General features: G+C 45.3%; 5 protein-coding genes across 5 annotated transcripts; 2 read left to right on the top strand and 3 right to left on the bottom strand.

The window, feature by feature from the left end:
• Positions 1-417: 417 nt before the first annotated feature.
• LOC131294127 (mucin-2) lies at positions 418-4,793 on the bottom strand. Its single transcript, XM_058322172.1, has 3 exons — positions 4,690-4,793; positions 1,251-4,617; positions 418-1,185 (listed from the first exon to the last, which is right to left on the bottom strand). The coding sequence occupies exons 1-3, from the start codon at positions 4,791-4,793 to the stop codon at positions 418-420; spliced, it is 4,239 nt and encodes a 1,412-aa protein (XP_058178155.1).
• A 3,487-nt stretch (positions 4,794-8,280) lies between these two features.
• LOC131282071 (putative gustatory receptor 28a) lies at positions 8,281-10,083 on the top strand. The gene is made up of 8 exons (XM_058311461.1): positions 8,281-8,316; positions 8,392-8,578; positions 8,665-8,905; positions 8,981-9,100; positions 9,176-9,458; positions 9,542-9,667; positions 9,756-9,935; positions 10,000-10,083. Exons 1-8 carry the CDS (start codon positions 8,281-8,283, stop codon positions 10,081-10,083), a joined length of 1,257 nt encoding a protein of 418 aa, XP_058167444.1.
• Positions 10,084-10,739: 656 nt separating this feature from the next.
• Positions 10,740-11,745, bottom strand: LOC131282720 (large ribosomal subunit protein eL22-like). Its single transcript, XM_058312255.1, has 3 exons — positions 11,658-11,745; positions 11,190-11,366; positions 10,740-11,117 (listed from the first exon to the last, which is right to left on the bottom strand). Exons 1-3 carry the CDS (start codon positions 11,667-11,669, stop codon positions 10,851-10,853), a joined length of 456 nt encoding a protein of 151 aa, XP_058168238.1. The 5' UTR covers positions 11,670-11,745; the 3' UTR covers positions 10,740-10,850.
• Positions 11,746-12,011: 266 nt separating this feature from the next.
• On the top strand, positions 12,012-16,138 carry LOC131294833 (endoplasmic reticulum-Golgi intermediate compartment protein 2). Its single transcript, XM_058322880.1, has 6 exons — positions 12,012-12,210; positions 12,286-12,441; positions 12,515-12,792; positions 12,863-13,049; positions 13,107-13,217; positions 15,738-16,138. Exons 1-6 carry the CDS (start codon positions 12,102-12,104, stop codon positions 16,022-16,024), a joined length of 1,128 nt encoding a protein of 375 aa, XP_058178863.1. The 5' UTR covers positions 12,012-12,101; the 3' UTR covers positions 16,025-16,138.
• On the bottom strand, positions 13,551-15,102 carry LOC131294832 (uncharacterized). Its single transcript, XM_058322879.1, has 3 exons — positions 15,063-15,102; positions 14,691-14,981; positions 13,551-14,608 (listed from the first exon to the last, which is right to left on the bottom strand). The coding sequence occupies exons 1-3, from the start codon at positions 15,100-15,102 to the stop codon at positions 13,551-13,553; spliced, it is 1,389 nt and encodes a 462-aa protein (XP_058178862.1).
• Positions 16,139-16,585: the final 447 nt, after the last annotated feature.

Below are 16,585 nucleotides of genomic sequence, written 5' to 3'. Positions count from 1 at the left end.
AATTTGAATTACGAAGCGGATCACGAATTCGTATTAATACCGTGCAGCATGGCAACTTAGGCTTTATTCTTTGTCGTATCCATTATTTTTGATATTATAAGGTTCACGGATGGTTGCACATATATTTCAACATTTCAAATTACCTTTACATTTCTTCTTCTCGGCGTAACGACCACTTGGTCATGCCTGCCCGTTAAGGGCTTACGAGACTTGTTTCCCTGTTGTACGTGGATAGTCAGTCCTGTCGTACAGGGGAGGGTCCGATCTCGGTTGGGATTCGAACCCACGCCGTCGAGGTGGTGAGCCCCGGCGCTCATGGGCCGATTTTCTAACCGGCACCTTTACATTTGCATGTATCCAATCAAGGAGGGCCAAAAAGTACATAGAACCGAATTAGTATAAATTAATTCTTAATGTTTATTTGTCACTGTTATTTCCTACAAACCGTCCCATGTACAAAACCAATCCAGTTGGATTATGTCTCACCAAGTACAAAAACGGAGTGTCGAACGTAAGCTTACTTTCTTGAGCACGTGGTGCACCGGCTGCAGAGCGATCTCGATACAGAATCTTACGCCGATTACGCCTCACCAATTTGTCCGATGATGCACTGGCCAGTAATTGATCTACCGATGGATTCCTAACCAAATTGGTAGAAAAGCTACGGAAAGGTGGAGCGCCCCGCCCGGTCCCAGCCTCACTGGCACAGAGTGCAAACGAGTCCGTCTGAACGGTTTCCGAAAGGTGCAGGTTGGAAACGGCGGAATCTTGCAGTCCATTAAAGTTGGCCACGTTCGGTTGGAACAAATTTTGCAGCCCGAGCTGCTGTATGCTACGGCTCATGTTATACATGGTGGTCTGGGTAAAGTAGGGCAACTGTACCTCCGCGTACGCCGTCCGGACCGTTTCATCGGGGAACAGTTTAAGCACGGCCGACACGCTCTGCGTGCGGATGTGGGTTTCGAGATCCGTCAGACCACCGGGGGTGGATGGTTTCAGGAAAAATACAGACACATTGCTAGTAGCTCCCGGCAGGGACAGAACAGTTGCATCGAGGGTATTGGAAAAGCCCGTAGAAAATCCGGAGCGGAAGGAAACACTGGGGATGGTGATAGTGCTGTCGGCACTGGCTGTCGATTGCTTGAAGTTCATCACACCATACGTTGTAGCGTCGTTACAATCGTGCTGTGAATTATATTCAAAATATAATGATAATATGTTAACCCACAACCAGTGTAATTTAAACCTACCCGATAACGGTTTCTGCTGATGGACACCAACGGTGAGCGCAGATGCTTGAGGGTGCCCACATAATCTCGAGGGAAATCGCCACTCAAATGCTTCAGTAACGTGTCCTTTTGCTGAAAATCGACCGTTTCTGCAACGGCGGAATATATCTCCTGAATGCGTGCCTTGAAAAACCGTTGTAAACCTCCGCGAGTCTTGTCACTCAGTAGTGTACGTGAAAAGAACGATCCTCGCTGTTCCTCGACACCCGGAATCGTCGAACGGCGCAAGGGTTTCGGTTTTAAGTCGTCTACGATCGACTTGAAAAATAGATGCGGATTAAAGGATGTCATTTCGTCCAGCCCAATCACGCCGTTGATACTTTCCGCCGACGCACCACGTGTACCGAGAAACAGCATCGAGAGTGTGGTGATCGTTGCGAACGGCGAATAAACTAGACTTCGGCCTTCCAACGACCGCTCACCCGCCGACGAACCGGTCAGGTAATCGTACACATTCGTGCCCAAGTTGCCACAAATCGATAGGAAGCGCAATAGTTCCGTTTCCTCCTCATCGACGACCGTTTTTAGCTCCAGTTGCGATCCTTCCTGAGGCTCTACGCCACTGTTGATCCGATTATTATTGTTATTATTACCATTGGCCATCGTAAGCATTTCACCAAGCTTCATGAATGAGGCAACCGTTTCGTTCAGCAGTGATTGTGTTGTCAAAGACTGTGGTGGGCGATTTGGTGGATCTTCCCGTTGCTCTACCTCGGCCTCGCCTTCATTGGAAATGATTGGTTTGAGCGGTCGTGTCTGTGGGAATTTAAGCACCGACGCTACCGTCGCCGTTCGGTCAACGTAATCGGTCATATTTAAATCAGCAGGATAGTTGGAAAGTGGGTTAAATTTGGTGAGATTCATCGAGTAAGTTTCGTCGCTTGGCAGGTTGGCAAATTTGCTTAGGAACTTCTCGATCGTTTCCATTATGTTGGTGTTGAAGTTTAGCCCGCTGGATGATGGTTCTTTTTCAACAGCTATAGCTGGAGCGGATGTTTTCAGTACCACTTTTGATGTCGTTGGAATGGCCGTAGAAGTCGTCCTCGCCGTAGTAGTTGTAGTAGTTGTAGTAGAAGTTGTTGTTGTTACGGGTGTTGTAGAAGTGATTGGCACAACGGCAACGGTGGTTTTCCTTTCCGGTGCCCGAGAAACTGTACTAGGTACCTCTTCCGTCGTTGTCACGATCTCTGTGGTAGTAGCAAGGAGCGAATTTTCACCACTGACCAACGAACCCTGGCCAAGCGATTGAATAATCGCATTAATGGAGCTTTGCGCGTCCGTGTCATAGTTTAACCCGGCCATGTCCATCGGATATGATTGTTCCTCCTCAGAAATTTCCGACTCTGACTCATCGCTTGCGTTGCTATCATCGTTGATCGACTGCAGTGATTCAATGATCTTGTGAATGGCATGTTGCGCATCGGACGGTATAGTGGAACTGTCCAATACCGTCGTAGCACTGCCCGAAAAATCTGATTCCGTTTGCGACGGTTTGTACGTCACATCGGTTCCGATGGCCGTTGTTTCACGATCCAATTGAACTTCAGTACTCTGTTGTACCTCTCCGGACTCTTCGCTACCGTAACCCGTAGAGTCCTCGAATGTCGATGCATCCGTTTCCACGGATGTTGTCGTCGGTATTGTCTCCTCCAAAGCAATTGTTTCGACAGTTGTTACCTCCGGGAGTGTAGCGGGCTTTGCGTAAGATGTTGTGAGTTTTTTCTCCGGTTCAACACCGGCCGACCCTTGATTGGTAACGTAGTGCGCCACAAGATCGTTGGGCAGCGTGCTTGATGAAGGTGTCGTGATTTCTTCACTGTCGGTATTCAATACCATTCCCACCAGGTCCTTAAGTGCCTCGAAAGCTCCCAACGGTGAAGGTGTTGGCGGAGCTTTAGTCGTAGATGAAACAACTTCGTACTTCGTTGGCAGAGGTGTGCTTGGCGAAACACTTGGTTTAGATGCCACCGTGGTCGAAACCTTACCACTTTCTGTCGTTATTACAATAGAAGAAGTTGGCTTCGTTGCAACGCTGACCGTTGAAGACTGCACTATCGTTGCGGGTGTTTTCAGCCCAACGGTTGATCCAACGCTTGATTTGACTTCCGTGTATCGAGTGGCTTCACTGGACTGTTCATACCCCGATTTTTCGGAGGAGTCTTCTGTCGAGTACTCCATCGAGCTTCCGTTTGTCGCTTCCTCCGAGCGAAGCGTAGAGTAATCCCCAGACTGTTCGGATGACTTTTCCGTCGAACTGGACTCAGCAGGACTCGTGGGAAGAGGTTTGTTCGTTGCCTTAATGATAATCTTTTCGGTAGGCCGTCCCGTAGTGGTGGTGGTGGTGGTGGTGGTGGTGGTACTAGTAGTAACAGTGGACGCTTCCGTTATCTTGAGTTTTTCCGTAGTGGGCTTGACAGTGGTCGTTGATCTTTCGGCTTGTTTCAATATGGGTGTCTCCGTAGGTCGCACAGTGGTCGTTGTAGTTGACTGCCGCTCTGTGGACAGTTTCTGAACCGATTCGACGGTTGTTTTTTGGGTCGTTGATTGCTCCGTTGTGGGTCTAACGGTCGAACGGATGGTAGTTCGTTCTGTGCTTTTAGCTGTCGTTGATGCTGGTGTGGTCAGGCGCACTTTTGGTTGTTCGGTTGTTGATCTTACCGGTGACTCCGTTGTAGGCTGTACCTTTTCCGTGGTCGTTCGAATCGTTGAACTTTCCGTTGATCGCATTGTCGACGGCTCAGTCGTTCGTTCGGTGGAACTTATCGTTGGTCTTATCGTTGTACGCTCCGTCGTCCTTACCGTCTCAAATTTTATAGTGCTCTCCGTCGGACGGGTCGTTGTAGTCTTCGACGTCCAACGTTTGGTCGTGCTTTCGGTCGGTTGTTCCTTGACCCGTACAGTTGTTTGCTCCGTTGGGCGACGCGTCGTCACCTCCGGGGATTCTTCGGTCGACTTATCTTGCGTGTACTCTACCGAGCTTCCATCGGACGCTTCATCCTGGTCGTTGATCATTTCCGAGATCGGGAGCTCGGCGGCCGAATTGTGATGGTCGGAGGAGCTGTCCTGACTATGCATCAAGTTAAGCTCGTTGTTTAGCACATTGCGCACGTTGGAAACGACACTGGACACGATGCGATCGTTGTTGTTGGTGTTCTCCATCAGCTTGAACCCACTATTGTCGCTACCGGCAACGATACTCTGAATTTCCTTGAACGTCATGATCCGTTTAACCACCTTCCCCTTATCGTCCAGCGTGAAAAACTCGTATCGATCAGGATTGAGTAAATTAATTGGACTTGCTATTAATCGCTGATCATGATGACCGAGCCTGCAGAACGAATACAAACATGTGAGTCACCAAAAAAAAATCCTTCCACCGAAGGGCATTAGAGATATTTACTGATTTTTTATGCAGTTTTTGCAACCTCCAGGGCCACGTTTGGCGCCGTTCGCCAGTGCGACGATGGCAAACAAAGCAAACAGTAGCCACCGTTCGCCAACCATTTTCCACCGATCTGTGTGGGATCTGAGCGTACGCGATTCAGCGGATGCACTCAGAAAGAAAGCTGAGAATATACATTAAAATAAAAGAACAACAAACCAAGGCTTTTAAAATATTGACACACGCGGAATTTTTCCTTCAATAAACTTTCACCTCACCTTCTTTCCACCTTCAGCTTTACTTGTGTTAAAGAGTCACGTTTTTTTGTTTGCGTTTGGTGCTTGTGCCCTGGAAAGAGGAACAAATAATTTGCAATCCAGGGTTGCTTCCTCCAGCCGATAGAGATATAGAAATTTAAATTGCACTCTCCCGCGTTTGATTTAACCCCGGTCGCAGTCCACCACTACCCGGTGTACACGGAAGGAAAACATTAAATTAAAAACATTTAAAGACAATCATCAGCAACGGTAAAAAAAATAATTCCACCAAGTAATTGCCACTAATGGCCTTACGGACGCGAGATGCGAATGTGAAGAAGCGCTCGCTGTGCGCAAAGGCTAAAAAAATAGAAAAACCGTTAAACGCAAACCGTCGTCGCCTGCAAGAGTAGAATCCTCCGGGCGTGGGTCATCGGTTTTCCGGTTTCCGCAGCGCCAGTGAAAAGAGAAAATATTCTTCTCATTCGGTGTGGGGCCAGTTTTGATGCAGTTCCTTTTCTCGACGGTGACGTAAAGCGGCGATTTCTTTGGCACACTTTTTCGATGGCAAACACACGCTCGCTCCCGCACGCGTCCCGTTATAGGTTCGGTTGAATATTAAATTAAGTTGACAGATCGAAAAATATGTGGAACAAGGCCCGCTGCGGGAGATTGGGGTTGACCGAGAAGGAGGTGGGGGAAGGGGGGCAGCCACTGGCACCGCGACCACTTTTTAGGAAAACTGTTCCGGTGAATGTTTGGAGTCCGTTGGGAAATGGTTCAATCGTATATGTTTTCGAAAGTAGGAACTCCTCTTCCGTTTTCTTCGCTTGAACGAAAAAGGATATTCGGGACGGAGCAAAAGAACGAACGGAAACCGTTTCTTGGAAAAGCGTAAGCCTACGAAAAGCGCACGCCTGCACACGATTAGGTACACTTACAGGCTACACACGGATCAAACCATCGGCTCTGGCCTATGTCTGTCTCGATCACCACTCACAATGCTACTGACATTGAACTTGAAAGCAACGGATCTTGCGCTGCTGCTACTGCTGCTGCTCTCAAAAACCCATCCTGGCGTTGGCCAATCGCTGGCCACTCACGCATTAGCCCAACCGAAGCATTCATGATGCGATGATCATCTCTCGCGCGATCGCTTCCGCAGCATACATGTTGCGCATGCCCACTTAGCTCAACACGCCTTCGCTGGCTTCTCGGAGTGGGTCTTCGGCGGGCGCCCCTCTTCTTTCGTTGGACCGGCAGGCTCGCGTGCGCCCGTAAGTGTGGGCTCGCGACACTCTCGTCGGCGAACGGACGACACAAGCACACTCCATCTTCTTCCGCCAAAGGTAATAACAAGGAGGGAAAAACAAACCGTCCACCGACCGGGCCGCAGAGTAGAACAGGTGAAAACCCCTCGCGATCCCGCGACGTTCTCCCGAGAGCGCTACTTTCTATTCGCGGCGTCGCGAGAAAGTCATGTGCTCCAGAAAAGCTTGTCCATCCCCGGCTCCACCCGGTTCGCATGCCGCCGTACCACATCTTGGCCCTCGGTTGCTGTTTACTGCACGAGACGATTCCCAACGATGGGAACGGCACATGCTCGCTACGTGTAGGCCAGGGGTCGGCAACTTTTTTTTGTGAAAGCCCAATGAGAAGCTTTACGTTGTGGTTTCTGCGTGGGTTTTTTCTATTGCGATTTAACTATAGTTGTATTACATTATATAAATATTTAATGGAATTATCCTTTTTTAACAATTAATGCACAGTTCTAGGTTCAAATAAATATATTATTCTATACCACATCCAAGTAGGTATTTAAATAAGCTACAGTGGAAAGTTGAGGTTTCTTTCTACCAGATTGCAACCACGTCTGGGCTTTAAGACTTTGCCGACCCCAGCTGGGAACGACGAACTTTAGGCATGATTCGTTGGATCAATTTCCAGCCCCGATCTTTCTGGAGCCGCCCTGGAGCTGCGGGGGTAATGCACAATCTCGTGAGCTTTCTCCACAAATACTTTCTCTCACTCTCTGCATTCGCGTTGCGGACCCGCTTAAGATCGTGTCCGGCACCACTTGGTACGTGCTTCCCGATTGGAATTGGCATCGTCTTCAGAATACAAGTGACCAATGACGTCGATCAACGGTGCATATTTTGCCGTTGCCAAAAGCGCAAAACTAGCTTTCCTTTCCATTGCCGGCCGAGTGCATACTTGACCGTCAATGATTAAGCTTATCCTGAATTTCCTCTGGTTGACTAGAGTGTTATTCGCAAAATTTAAGTAGATAAACAAATCAAATCGTTGTTGTGGCAGCCACGAGAACCGGAACGGTAATTACGCAAAGCAGCTCCATCAGGCCAATTGAACACGGGTTTTCCCAGCACGTTGGCCCCTTGTAAGATCTTTTTTTCCTAGTGCTTTGCTACATCCCGTGAGAGCGGCTGATTTTTCATCCATCGCCAGAGCAAACCACCTGTTATTTGTAGATCAGTCATAAACGGTGGAATTCGTGACTGCTAGCGTCTCGTTTTGACCGAAATCTATTTTCATCGCCCTATTGGTTGTGCATATATGGATCAGAAGGCTCCCATCCCTTGCATACAGCAACTGTACCATGTTGTTCTGATTTTCACAACCTTCATATTGAGGCACTTAGTTGGACTGAGCTATTACCTACATTTTTTGTTAACCAGAGGGGAAGTTAAATGTTGCTTTGCATGGCACAGCAAAACCGTATGAAGTGAAAATTACAAGAAACAAAATTAAATGAAGAACTCCCTTGGAATCAAGATGGAATAACAAGGAAAAAGACAAGTTCAGTGACCTGGGCGGAAGCTACGGGTTTTGTCACATTTCTTGTTGCTTCTCCGTTCTTTTCCGCATGGTCTTAGCGAGCGTGGGGAAAGGGAAAATTCGAAACGGTTTTAATACCAACATTCATGCTTGATTGCGAAAATCATTTTAAATCGACATTTTCGTAAGACTGCATTATACCCCAGTATCCAAATTCTAAAACATGCTCCAAAAGAGAAGATTAGCAGCATTCGTATAAAATGTTTATTGTTATTGATATTCACATACTTCATAACTAAGTTGATGAAAAATTACGCCTTGTTTACTCAGCACACAAAAATAAACTGAGAAGGCTGCATGATTAGGTACACAAAGTATAAAGGATTGGGACGATAGCAGTATGCATTAATTTGTTATTTAATTTGTTAATGGGTGGCAAACAACATTTATATTTAATGTGCCCACTTCTCTATCAGGTGGAACAATCGACCAGTGAGTGGGAAACCGGTCAAATAGAACGATTTCCATGACACAACATCCATTTGCATCCTTAAACATGGAAAAGTCGGTCACAATGTCGTGTTGGTCTAAGGTACGTTTAAAGTAAGATTTAAAACTAAGCAATGAAATTTAAGGACTCATGTATTGAACATTTTTCTGCTAAAAGGTTATTGGGCTTCAACTGTATAACAGTTACGCGACAGATGCAGCCGGCAAACCACCTTCTCTGTCGATATTGCGTTTGTTGTACAGTATTGCCTTTTTCGTCGCTTACATGGTGGGATTTATCAAAAGCACCGAGGTTATTTTCAAACCCGATCTGAACACCAACAGTCCCAGCATTTTCAAATACGGTAACGGGCGTCCAGATTTGCATTAATTTTCAATACTTCAAATTGATAAGGAAACAAGAAAACCTATCTTTTCTCTTCCTTGTTAGGACTTATGACACAAATCTACTCCGGTGTGCTCGCAACGGTCGTGTGTTTTGTGTGTTTGTGGCGCACGGAACGGATGAAGAGCGTCTACGTCGAAGGAATTAATTTGAACAATACGAAAATTAACGATCGCTTCTACCAGTTCCGCAACATGCAGGTTCCTTCGAAGCAAAGTGTGATGGTCTCGATTTCGACCACGATACTTTTTGTTTTATCGGGCTGCGAAGCTTACGCTCAGTACCGGTAAGAATTACAGCCGGTTCTAAATATTAACAGCAAACTACTATTAATTTGGGATGTGTTTTGTTTCATTTTTAGTGCAGAAAACTATTTTACCATCATCGCCATACTCTATCCTTTGTGGATGTTTCAAATGACGCTGTATCAATTTACGAACCTAGTGAAATCAACGGAGTGTATTATGACGAAACTTAACTGGTAGAGCTTGACGTTTATGGTGTCTTTGTCTCCTGTTCTGCTCTACAAATCTTCTCTTTGGATGTTTTTTTACAGGATGTTAGATGCGTTTCTGGAAAGCCTGCAGAGACAGACCACCGGTGTGCAGCAACGGATCGAAAAGGGAGTCAAGAGTAACAAGATTCATCCGCTCGACCGCACACCGTTCGTTCCCGAGCACGAACTGCTCAGTGGCGATCGACTCACGTACATGTTCGTTATTCACGAAAACGTGGCTAAGCTGGCGGAATTTATCAACGCAGCGTATTCCGTGCAGATCATCGCCATCGTAACGGTTACGTTTGTCAACACGTTGTTTGGATTTTTCATCGAAACTAAGGTAAGTGGTAGAGTAAACTGGAAAACTAAAACTAACGAAACTAACTACCTAAGAATGCTTATTGAATTTATGGTTTAAATTAGTTGCTATTTTGGAACCTAGAAATGGTTACATTGATAATACAAGCGGTACGTTATGCCGGTGAATGCATTCCAGCATGCTTGCTAACATATAACATGCTGATAGTGTGTGCTTCTACGCATACAGAGGTGGGTGGCAATTGGATTTAAATTTTTTTTTCTTCCTCTTAGATCGATTTCTCACCATAACCTTATGGTTTTGTTATATACATTACAGATGTTTAAATCGGCAACCCTCCTTCATAAACTCTTGCAGTACAAGTCAAATTATTTCATTGATGATCAGGCGTTGTTCGAACGATCAAAGGGCATCGCATTGCAGTTGCTACATCGTAAGAGATTCTCGGTATTCGATGGAAGCGGCCTTTTCAAGTTAGATTTTACTTTCATCTTTTCGGTAAATACAAATTAGATCAATAGATCGTGTATATGTTTTAAAAGATATTTTTCGTTGTTTTTAGATATTTAGTGCCGCAACATCGTACTTGATAGTGTTGCTCCAATTTGATCTGTCGAAAGATTTGCAAAAAGCCACGATGAACTGAAATCAAACACAATTCGCCAGATGGTATGGCTCAGCGCACTTATGTTTGTTGCAAATTAAAATTGATGTTATTCAGCACATGCAAGATCCGTGTTCAAAATATCAAATAAACAGATGTTTCAGAAGATATCATTGTCTCATGTTTTGTTATATTCAATACATGTGCTCCATAAAAGTAGCGCAATTTGTAATTTTTGAAAAGTAATTGATGTGAAAATCGATTGTATAAATTTGGTGGAAATAAATTCTAAGGAATATCAATATTACACTTTTGCTACAAAGATTAGACAGTCAGATGTTCCCTTAAGAAAAAGGACAGTTTTTGAAATAGTAGGACAAAAGAAATTACTTTCATAAATGAAAGTTTCTTAGCATAAGTGTATGAAATAAAATAAATTTTGTAAAATAAAGTTTAAGCGGAAATACATACTTACTTGCATAATTTTCCCCAGAGGTTGAAATTTTATGAAATACGAAAATTGGGGATGACGTTTAACTACACTTTAACGTAGTAGGCACCTAATCTCCTTGCTAATTTTGATGAAGTCGTTGTCTGATGTTTTCAGAACTGAGACTCCTCGCACTGAAATGGCACAACTTGCACAATCATGAAACTTTTTTTCGGATCGAAACTGCACTGTACAACACACACCATTATTACGTTTTTGACAAAACCGCCGATGAAAATACGGTTTTCCCACTTCTGTATTGTATCGCACAACGGTTGGACATATTTTCCAGCATTTTCACCGATCATGCAGCGCTGGTTTACTCGTTCTCCTCCTCATCATCATCGTTGGAGCTGATTCGGAAGTATCGCAGCTCGTACAGATCCTTGTCGTTCGACACAACACGGATCCAGTCACGGAGGCTGTTCTTCTTCAAGTACTTCCTGGTCAAGTATTTCAGGTAGCGCTTGGAGAAGTGGACGTCCGCATTGACGTACACCTTCATCTTCTGGCGCTCGAAAGTAACGTTGCTGCCGAGGTTTCCGGTCTTTCCGTTTACCTTGAAGCGCTCCTTCAGGAACTTTTCCTGCAGAGGGGAAAGGATGTTGATTAGGAGGAAACGGTTCGTAGGTGTTTTGGTTGTTTTCCCGATACTTACAAAGTCAGCAACATCCATAATGTTGTCTTCGGCAATGTTGGTGCAGTCAATGCCGAACCGAAGCTGCTCGCGCTTCTTCTTGGGAACATTCTTTCCGCGGAGGACATTCTTGGGACCCTTAGCTGGAGGGGCAGCAGCCTTTCCAGGCTTGGTTTTGACGTCAGCAACCAATTTCTCCTGTGTGGGGTAAAGAAAACAATGAGCGGCATGAAATAACCATCGTATCAACAACTGGCATCAACTTAACCTAGGATTCTTCACATCGCTGCCAGGCGTGAATGACACTGTACACACTGACACGTGCATGATGATCGACGACTTTTAAACCACAATTGCAGCTTTGTACGCACAATCATCTATGCACCGACGGTGCGCCCCGATCACTTACGATTGGCAATTCATAATGGCAACATGAAAGATACGATAACTTTCCGAAAACATGCTGAATTTTGTAAATAATTCACCTACCGTAGTAACCATGGCTCTATCGGTCGAAAGCTGAAATAAGAAGGAATTTTGGTTGCAACTTCGCAAAGTTGGTAACACTGCGGCTCGGTCGGGCTGTCACTAACAGGGTTTATAGATCAAGCTGAGCATTTGACAGCTATCAATCAGGAATTAGTTTTTATCTTCAATAAAAACTTTTCTGTATGAAATTAAGTTACTAAATAAGGTGCATGAGTATCCACCGCAATAGTAACATTTTCTAATTGTCTTTTTTTTAGGTAAACTACTTGAATAAATTTCCACATAGGAGCTCTACGAACCTTGAGCCACAATATAAATATGTCAGCGTGACAGATAAAGTCCGGTAAAAAAATATCTCATATTTATTTACAACAAAGTGCAAGCAAATAGGCGAAGCAATTTTGTAGCTGTTTAATGTAAAAATAAATATTTGTGCCTGCCAAAATGCTTCGCTACCGAGGCGTGAAACAGGCGCTAGATGCCGTATCTCAATTGGATGCATTCCCTAAAGTGAAGGAAGAATTTGTTCAGCCAACCAGAGTCGGTGGAACATGTAAGCAGACATCACTTATCAATGCTATTGGACGTCGCATGCTTATCCTTTTACCTTTCTGTTTTTTGTATCCAGTGTCGCTCATAAGCCGGTTGGTGATCATATTTTTAATCTACAATGAAGTTTCATATTACCTAGACTCGCGATTGATTTTTAAATTCGTCCCCGACACCGATCTGCAATCCAAGTTGAAAGTGCATATCGATCTGACGGTTGCGATGCCTTGCAAATGTAAGTTTGGCCACGTCAGACCATTTCAAATGCTACCTGGACGGATGATGATTTTTAATGATACCCACTTTAGCGATAGGAGCCGACATTCTGGATTCAACTAGCCAGAACGTATTTTCGTTCGGTATACTGCAGGAAGAAGACACTTGGTTTGAGCTGTGTCCGAGCCAACGGATCCACTTCGATTTCATGCAGCACCACAATTCCTACCTTCGCAACGAGTATCACTCGGTTGCCGAGATTTTGTACAAATCGGACCACGCAGTTGTGTACAGCATGCCCGAACGTGTGTATATTCCAGAGAGGCCCCATGATGCATGCCGCATACACGGTGTGCTAACGTTGAACAAGGTAAGTTAAAACGTGCTCCGGAAGAACCATACATTTCCTAGAGACCTTACAATTTTTTGTATATTTTTAGGTTGCTGGTAATTTCCATATAACTGTAGGAAAAACGGTCCATTTTTCACGTGGCCACATTCATCTGAATAGCATTTTCGCAAATACGCCTACGAATTTTTCTCACCGGATCAATCGATTTAGCTTCGGAGAGCATACTGCCGGTATCATACATCCACTTGAGGGAGATGAAAAGATTTACAACAACGGTAAGTGTTCGTATTTGATGGTTAAAATTAGAACTGATTTTTTTTTTAATTCATCAGGTCAAGTAATGATGCAGTATTTCATCGAAGTCGTTCCTACCGATGTGGAAAAGTTTTACTCACATTCCAAAACCTACCAGTACACGGTGCGGGAGAATTTGCAGCACATTGGTAAGCAGTTAATTACACTACCACACGCGTATACATTCTACCCCCTAAGCAGGTATCGTAAAACCGGCCCTAAACACGCGTCGGGCAGGCTTAACTTTTTATCGTTTCTTGTGCAAACGCACCCGATATCCTTATCTCTGACGCCTTACTCCGTTTAGGATTAACTGGCACGATTAATGTCACCGTAACACGTATGAAGAGTAAAGACTTTTGGACCGTGCCGCCGACAAAAGAATAAAAAAATGATGCGAATAACTGCATTTAGTTACAGTTATTTTCTCATTTCATAAAACTCTGATTTTTTTGGTATTGTGTAACTCTGTTGGGTACGTTTTATTTCTTCTTATGCATGTACAAATGTACCGCTTCCCGTGGGTACTTGTTTCTCGTATCGGGCGTCGTTAGCACCGCGATGAGACATTTCAGTAGTATCACACCCGAGAACACGAGCGTCTTGATGTAGGTGTTCGTAAGCGTACTCGGTACATTGAAGTAGATGATGTACACCACCATATGACCGACGTACTCGCAAATTAGAATGGATGAAACGGACAGCGCTCGCTTCTTCGGTGGGAAGGCCTCCGAAAGCATAATCTCCGGTACCGGCAGCATACCGAAGGTGTTGAACACCTCCGCCACCATGTAGAGGAATGGCGGAATCCACGATGCAACCACATCGTACGTCGCCAGGATAATACCGAGTGCCAGCATGAACGAGCCGGTAAAGACGGACGAAAAGCCGTACTGGAATCGGCGCGGAAGCAGATCGATGATGAAGATCGCCAGCACAGAACCGGCGAACTTGCTCAGCCACAGCATTGGTGGGGCCCAGTTGTGCGTGAATACCGTTAGGGTGAACATGAGTGACATCAACGACATCTTGGCCGTGTTCATGGAGTAGTTGAAGAACAGCAGGTTCGCTAGTTTCACGAGCAGTGCCAGCTGGAACGCGGGGAAATTTCCCTGCGAGAGGAAAAACGGCGACAGGCTTTCGCTTTCCGCGGCAAGCGTTTTCATATCCTCGAACTCGTCCATTAGCGACGGTGACTCCACGCTCAGGCCACGCAATTTGATCAGGTTGCTCCTGGCTAACGTTTCGTTACCGGACGTCGTGAGCGTGTGCAGGGGAGATTCGATCACCAGGAACCAGGCGGGCACGAGGGCGAGTGTACTGAGGGAAAGGATGACGATGCCGATCGCTCGGTTGGCATGCATGTTCGGTTCCACGATGAAGATGGGGTTGGTGGTCACCATCGAAAGGACAGTGAACAGAGCGACACCTCCTACGATGGACGATACCAGAATGGCTACCAGCTTGCCGCGGAAGTTCCGTGAAGCAATTTCACCGACGTAGATAATTGAAACTACGTGGCAAATTCCATGACCAAATCCTGAAGCAAAGAATATAAAACATGATCACTTTCAAACCTCATACGATCTGAGGATACAGTTAAAGGTTCGTTTCATCCTTACCTGCAATAATGCGCGTTGCCACCGTTGCGGCGTAGTACGTCGGCATCGCAGTGAAAAACACACCGTTGATCATGAAAAAGAAAGCCGACAGTACCAGCCAGATGCGTGTCGGAACCAACTGCTTCGTGGCGGCCACGATCAGTATGATAAAGCCGCACCCGGTAAAGAAGGAAAGTATGGCGAAACGGAACTCATCTACCGAAATACCGACCGCCCACGCGTTGCCGCCCATGTTCAGGTGTGTTATGCTCCAACCGATGTGCATTCCGCCGCAAAACAAGAGCAGTATACCTACGGAAGTTAGACATTCAAAAACGTTGCTATAAGTCCTTTCAAATTGCGCACGTGAATATGGTCACTTGTTGTACGCACTGCTCAAAATGCAGGAGAGTTGCTTCCCAAACCCGGACATTGTGCTGCACGGGGTGAATGTACCAAAGGACACTGGTTTGTTGCTCTAAACAAATGGACGGTGGCACGGCACGGACACGACTGAGTGCGCTGCAGCCACTGGGTGTGAATCTAACCCGAGGTCGATCGGTGCACGCTCCGCCCTTCGTCGTACGCACACCAAAAGGCAATGGATCTCGTCCCATATCTAGTCTTTAATCTGGACCGCACCATATCGCACGAAAACGAAAACAATCAGCATTGGTAACCCGGTCCGATTTTAGAGGGGGTTGGGGGTAGGTTAGATATCGCACATTTTATTTGTATCGGCAGACCAACGAAAAAAAAAAAATGCATCAAACTTGAGCGCAAATCCCGTGCGGTAGGCATAATGCGAATCGCTCGCTGATTCGAGGATAAACTTAAGGTAGAATAGCTTGCTATAGCAAAGATCCGCCCGAGAACCGCCCGACGTCTATTGGAGGTGGGATATTTTATCTTCATTTTATCTTCTTTGGCCGATACTTTACAGCTACCATTGTTTCATAGCACACTATGACGCATTTTGCAAGACGAGAACGGGGGGAACGTGCCGTGGCCCTATCGCGAGAAAGATTTGCGATTTATTAAATCCCGGTTTACTTCTTCTATTTTCAGATATCGATAAGGGAATGCAAGCGGTTGCCGGTATCTACTTCAAGTACGACATGTCTGCTCTGCGAGTAATCGTCCGGCAGGATCGGGACGGCATTGCCCAGTTCATCGTACGGCTGTCGTCGATCATTGCCGGCATTGTCGTAATATCTGGATTCCTCAGCAAGTGTATGCATCTGATCGGCGATCTGTGTTGTCCGCGAAGCCATGACCGATTACCGACCGAAACTGCCACGCCGAAGCCCTGTAAGGAGCAAAACCTAACGAAAGGTGCAATCGTTATCAGTTGACGAGCATATTTGCATGCCACCCGCCCCATCGGCAAAAGTGGCTCATAGGCTTGCTGTTTTGATTAGCGAAAGTGTATCAAGATCTGAAACGAATAAAACGATTTAAGTGATAATGTCAAATGTTGTTATCGATTTGTTGCTACCTGCCCTTGAAAAAAAATGTGCAGGGGGGACCATAATTCAGACGAAATGTTTTATACCGCTTGTATTGATAATCGTTTCTACACGACGATAGCAACATTTTTTCTCCAATATATTAAAATGTTGCTTGTTCTCCATAAGCAGCAGTACAATTTAAAAATAGGTAATACCAAAGGTACCTGTAAATAACCCCTTGGTTGATATGACTGTCCATGTCTTTTTTAATTCTTCGTACTCCAAAGTTTACAAAAGAAAGGGTAGAATATGTTTTGTTTCGCATGCTGGACAAATTTTACTGTCTACTAGTGATACAAACACCCTTAAAAAAGATACAAATTGTTAGGTGGTCTGATAGAGAATCGGTGGACCATCGTACACCTTATGTTAAGCACCTAATTTCTATACAAACCCGCTCACAGC

The sequence above is a fragment of the Anopheles ziemanni genome, chromosome 2, assembly GCF_943734765.1.
Source record: "Anopheles ziemanni chromosome 2, idAnoZiCoDA_A2_x.2, whole genome shotgun sequence".
In the NCBI taxonomy this organism is placed as follows: domain Eukaryota; kingdom Metazoa; phylum Arthropoda; class Insecta; order Diptera; family Culicidae; genus Anopheles; species Anopheles ziemanni.
Note: the sequence above shows the minus strand (reverse complement) of the source record. Positions and strands in the feature narration are given on the sequence as shown.

What these genes read in the sequence shown, in the direction of transcription:
- LOC131282720 (XM_058312255.1), bottom strand. An exon ending in TTATGGATGTTGCTGACTTT is followed by an intron (nt 11,118 to 11,189) that starts GTAAGTATCGGG and finishes TCCCCTCTGCAG; the next exon opens with GAAAAGTTCCTGAAGGAGCG.
- LOC131294127 (XM_058322172.1), bottom strand. Translation starts at nt 4,793, where the DNA reads ATGGTTGGCGAACGGTGGCTACTGTTTGCTTTGTTTGCCATCGTCGCA. An exon ending in AAAAACTGCATAAAAAATCA is followed by an intron (nt 4,618 to 4,689) that starts GTAAATATCTCT and finishes TTCGTTCTGCAG; the next exon opens with GCTCGGTCATCATGATCAGC. An exon ending in TCAGCAGAAACCGTTATCGG is followed by an intron (nt 1,186 to 1,250) that starts GTAGGTTTAAAT and finishes TATAATTCACAG; the next exon opens with CACGATTGTAACGACGCTAC.
- LOC131294832 (XM_058322879.1), bottom strand. Translation starts at nt 15,102, where the DNA reads ATGTCCGGGTTTGGGAAGCAACTCTCCTGCATTTTGAGCA. An exon ending in ACTCTCCTGCATTTTGAGCA is followed by an intron (nt 14,982 to 15,062) that starts GTGCGTACAACA and finishes TAACTTCCGTAG; the next exon opens with GTATACTGCTCTTGTTTTGC. An exon ending in GGCAACGCGCATTATTGCAG is followed by an intron (nt 14,609 to 14,690) that starts GTAAGGATGAAA and finishes TCTTTGCTTCAG; the next exon opens with GATTTGGTCATGGAATTTGC.
- LOC131294833 (XM_058322880.1), top strand. Translation starts at nt 12,102, where the DNA reads ATGCTTCGCTACCGAGGCGTGAAACAGGCGCTAGATGCCGTATCTCAA. An exon ending in AACCAGAGTCGGTGGAACAT is followed by an intron (nt 12,211 to 12,285) that starts GTAAGCAGACAT and finishes TTTTGTATCCAG; the next exon opens with TGTCGCTCATAAGCCGGTTG. An exon ending in GGTTGCGATGCCTTGCAAAT is followed by an intron (nt 12,442 to 12,514) that starts GTAAGTTTGGCC and finishes TACCCACTTTAG; the next exon opens with CGATAGGAGCCGACATTCTG.
- LOC131282071 (XM_058311461.1), top strand. Translation starts at nt 8,281, where the DNA reads ATGGAAAAGTCGGTCACAATGTCGTGTTGGTCTAAG. An exon ending in TCCCAGCATTTTCAAATACG is followed by an intron (nt 8,579 to 8,664) that starts GTAACGGGCGTC and finishes CTTCCTTGTTAG; the next exon opens with GACTTATGACACAAATCTAC. An exon ending in GAAGCTTACGCTCAGTACCG is followed by an intron (nt 8,906 to 8,980) that starts GTAAGAATTACA and finishes TTTCATTTTTAG; the next exon opens with TGCAGAAAACTATTTTACCA.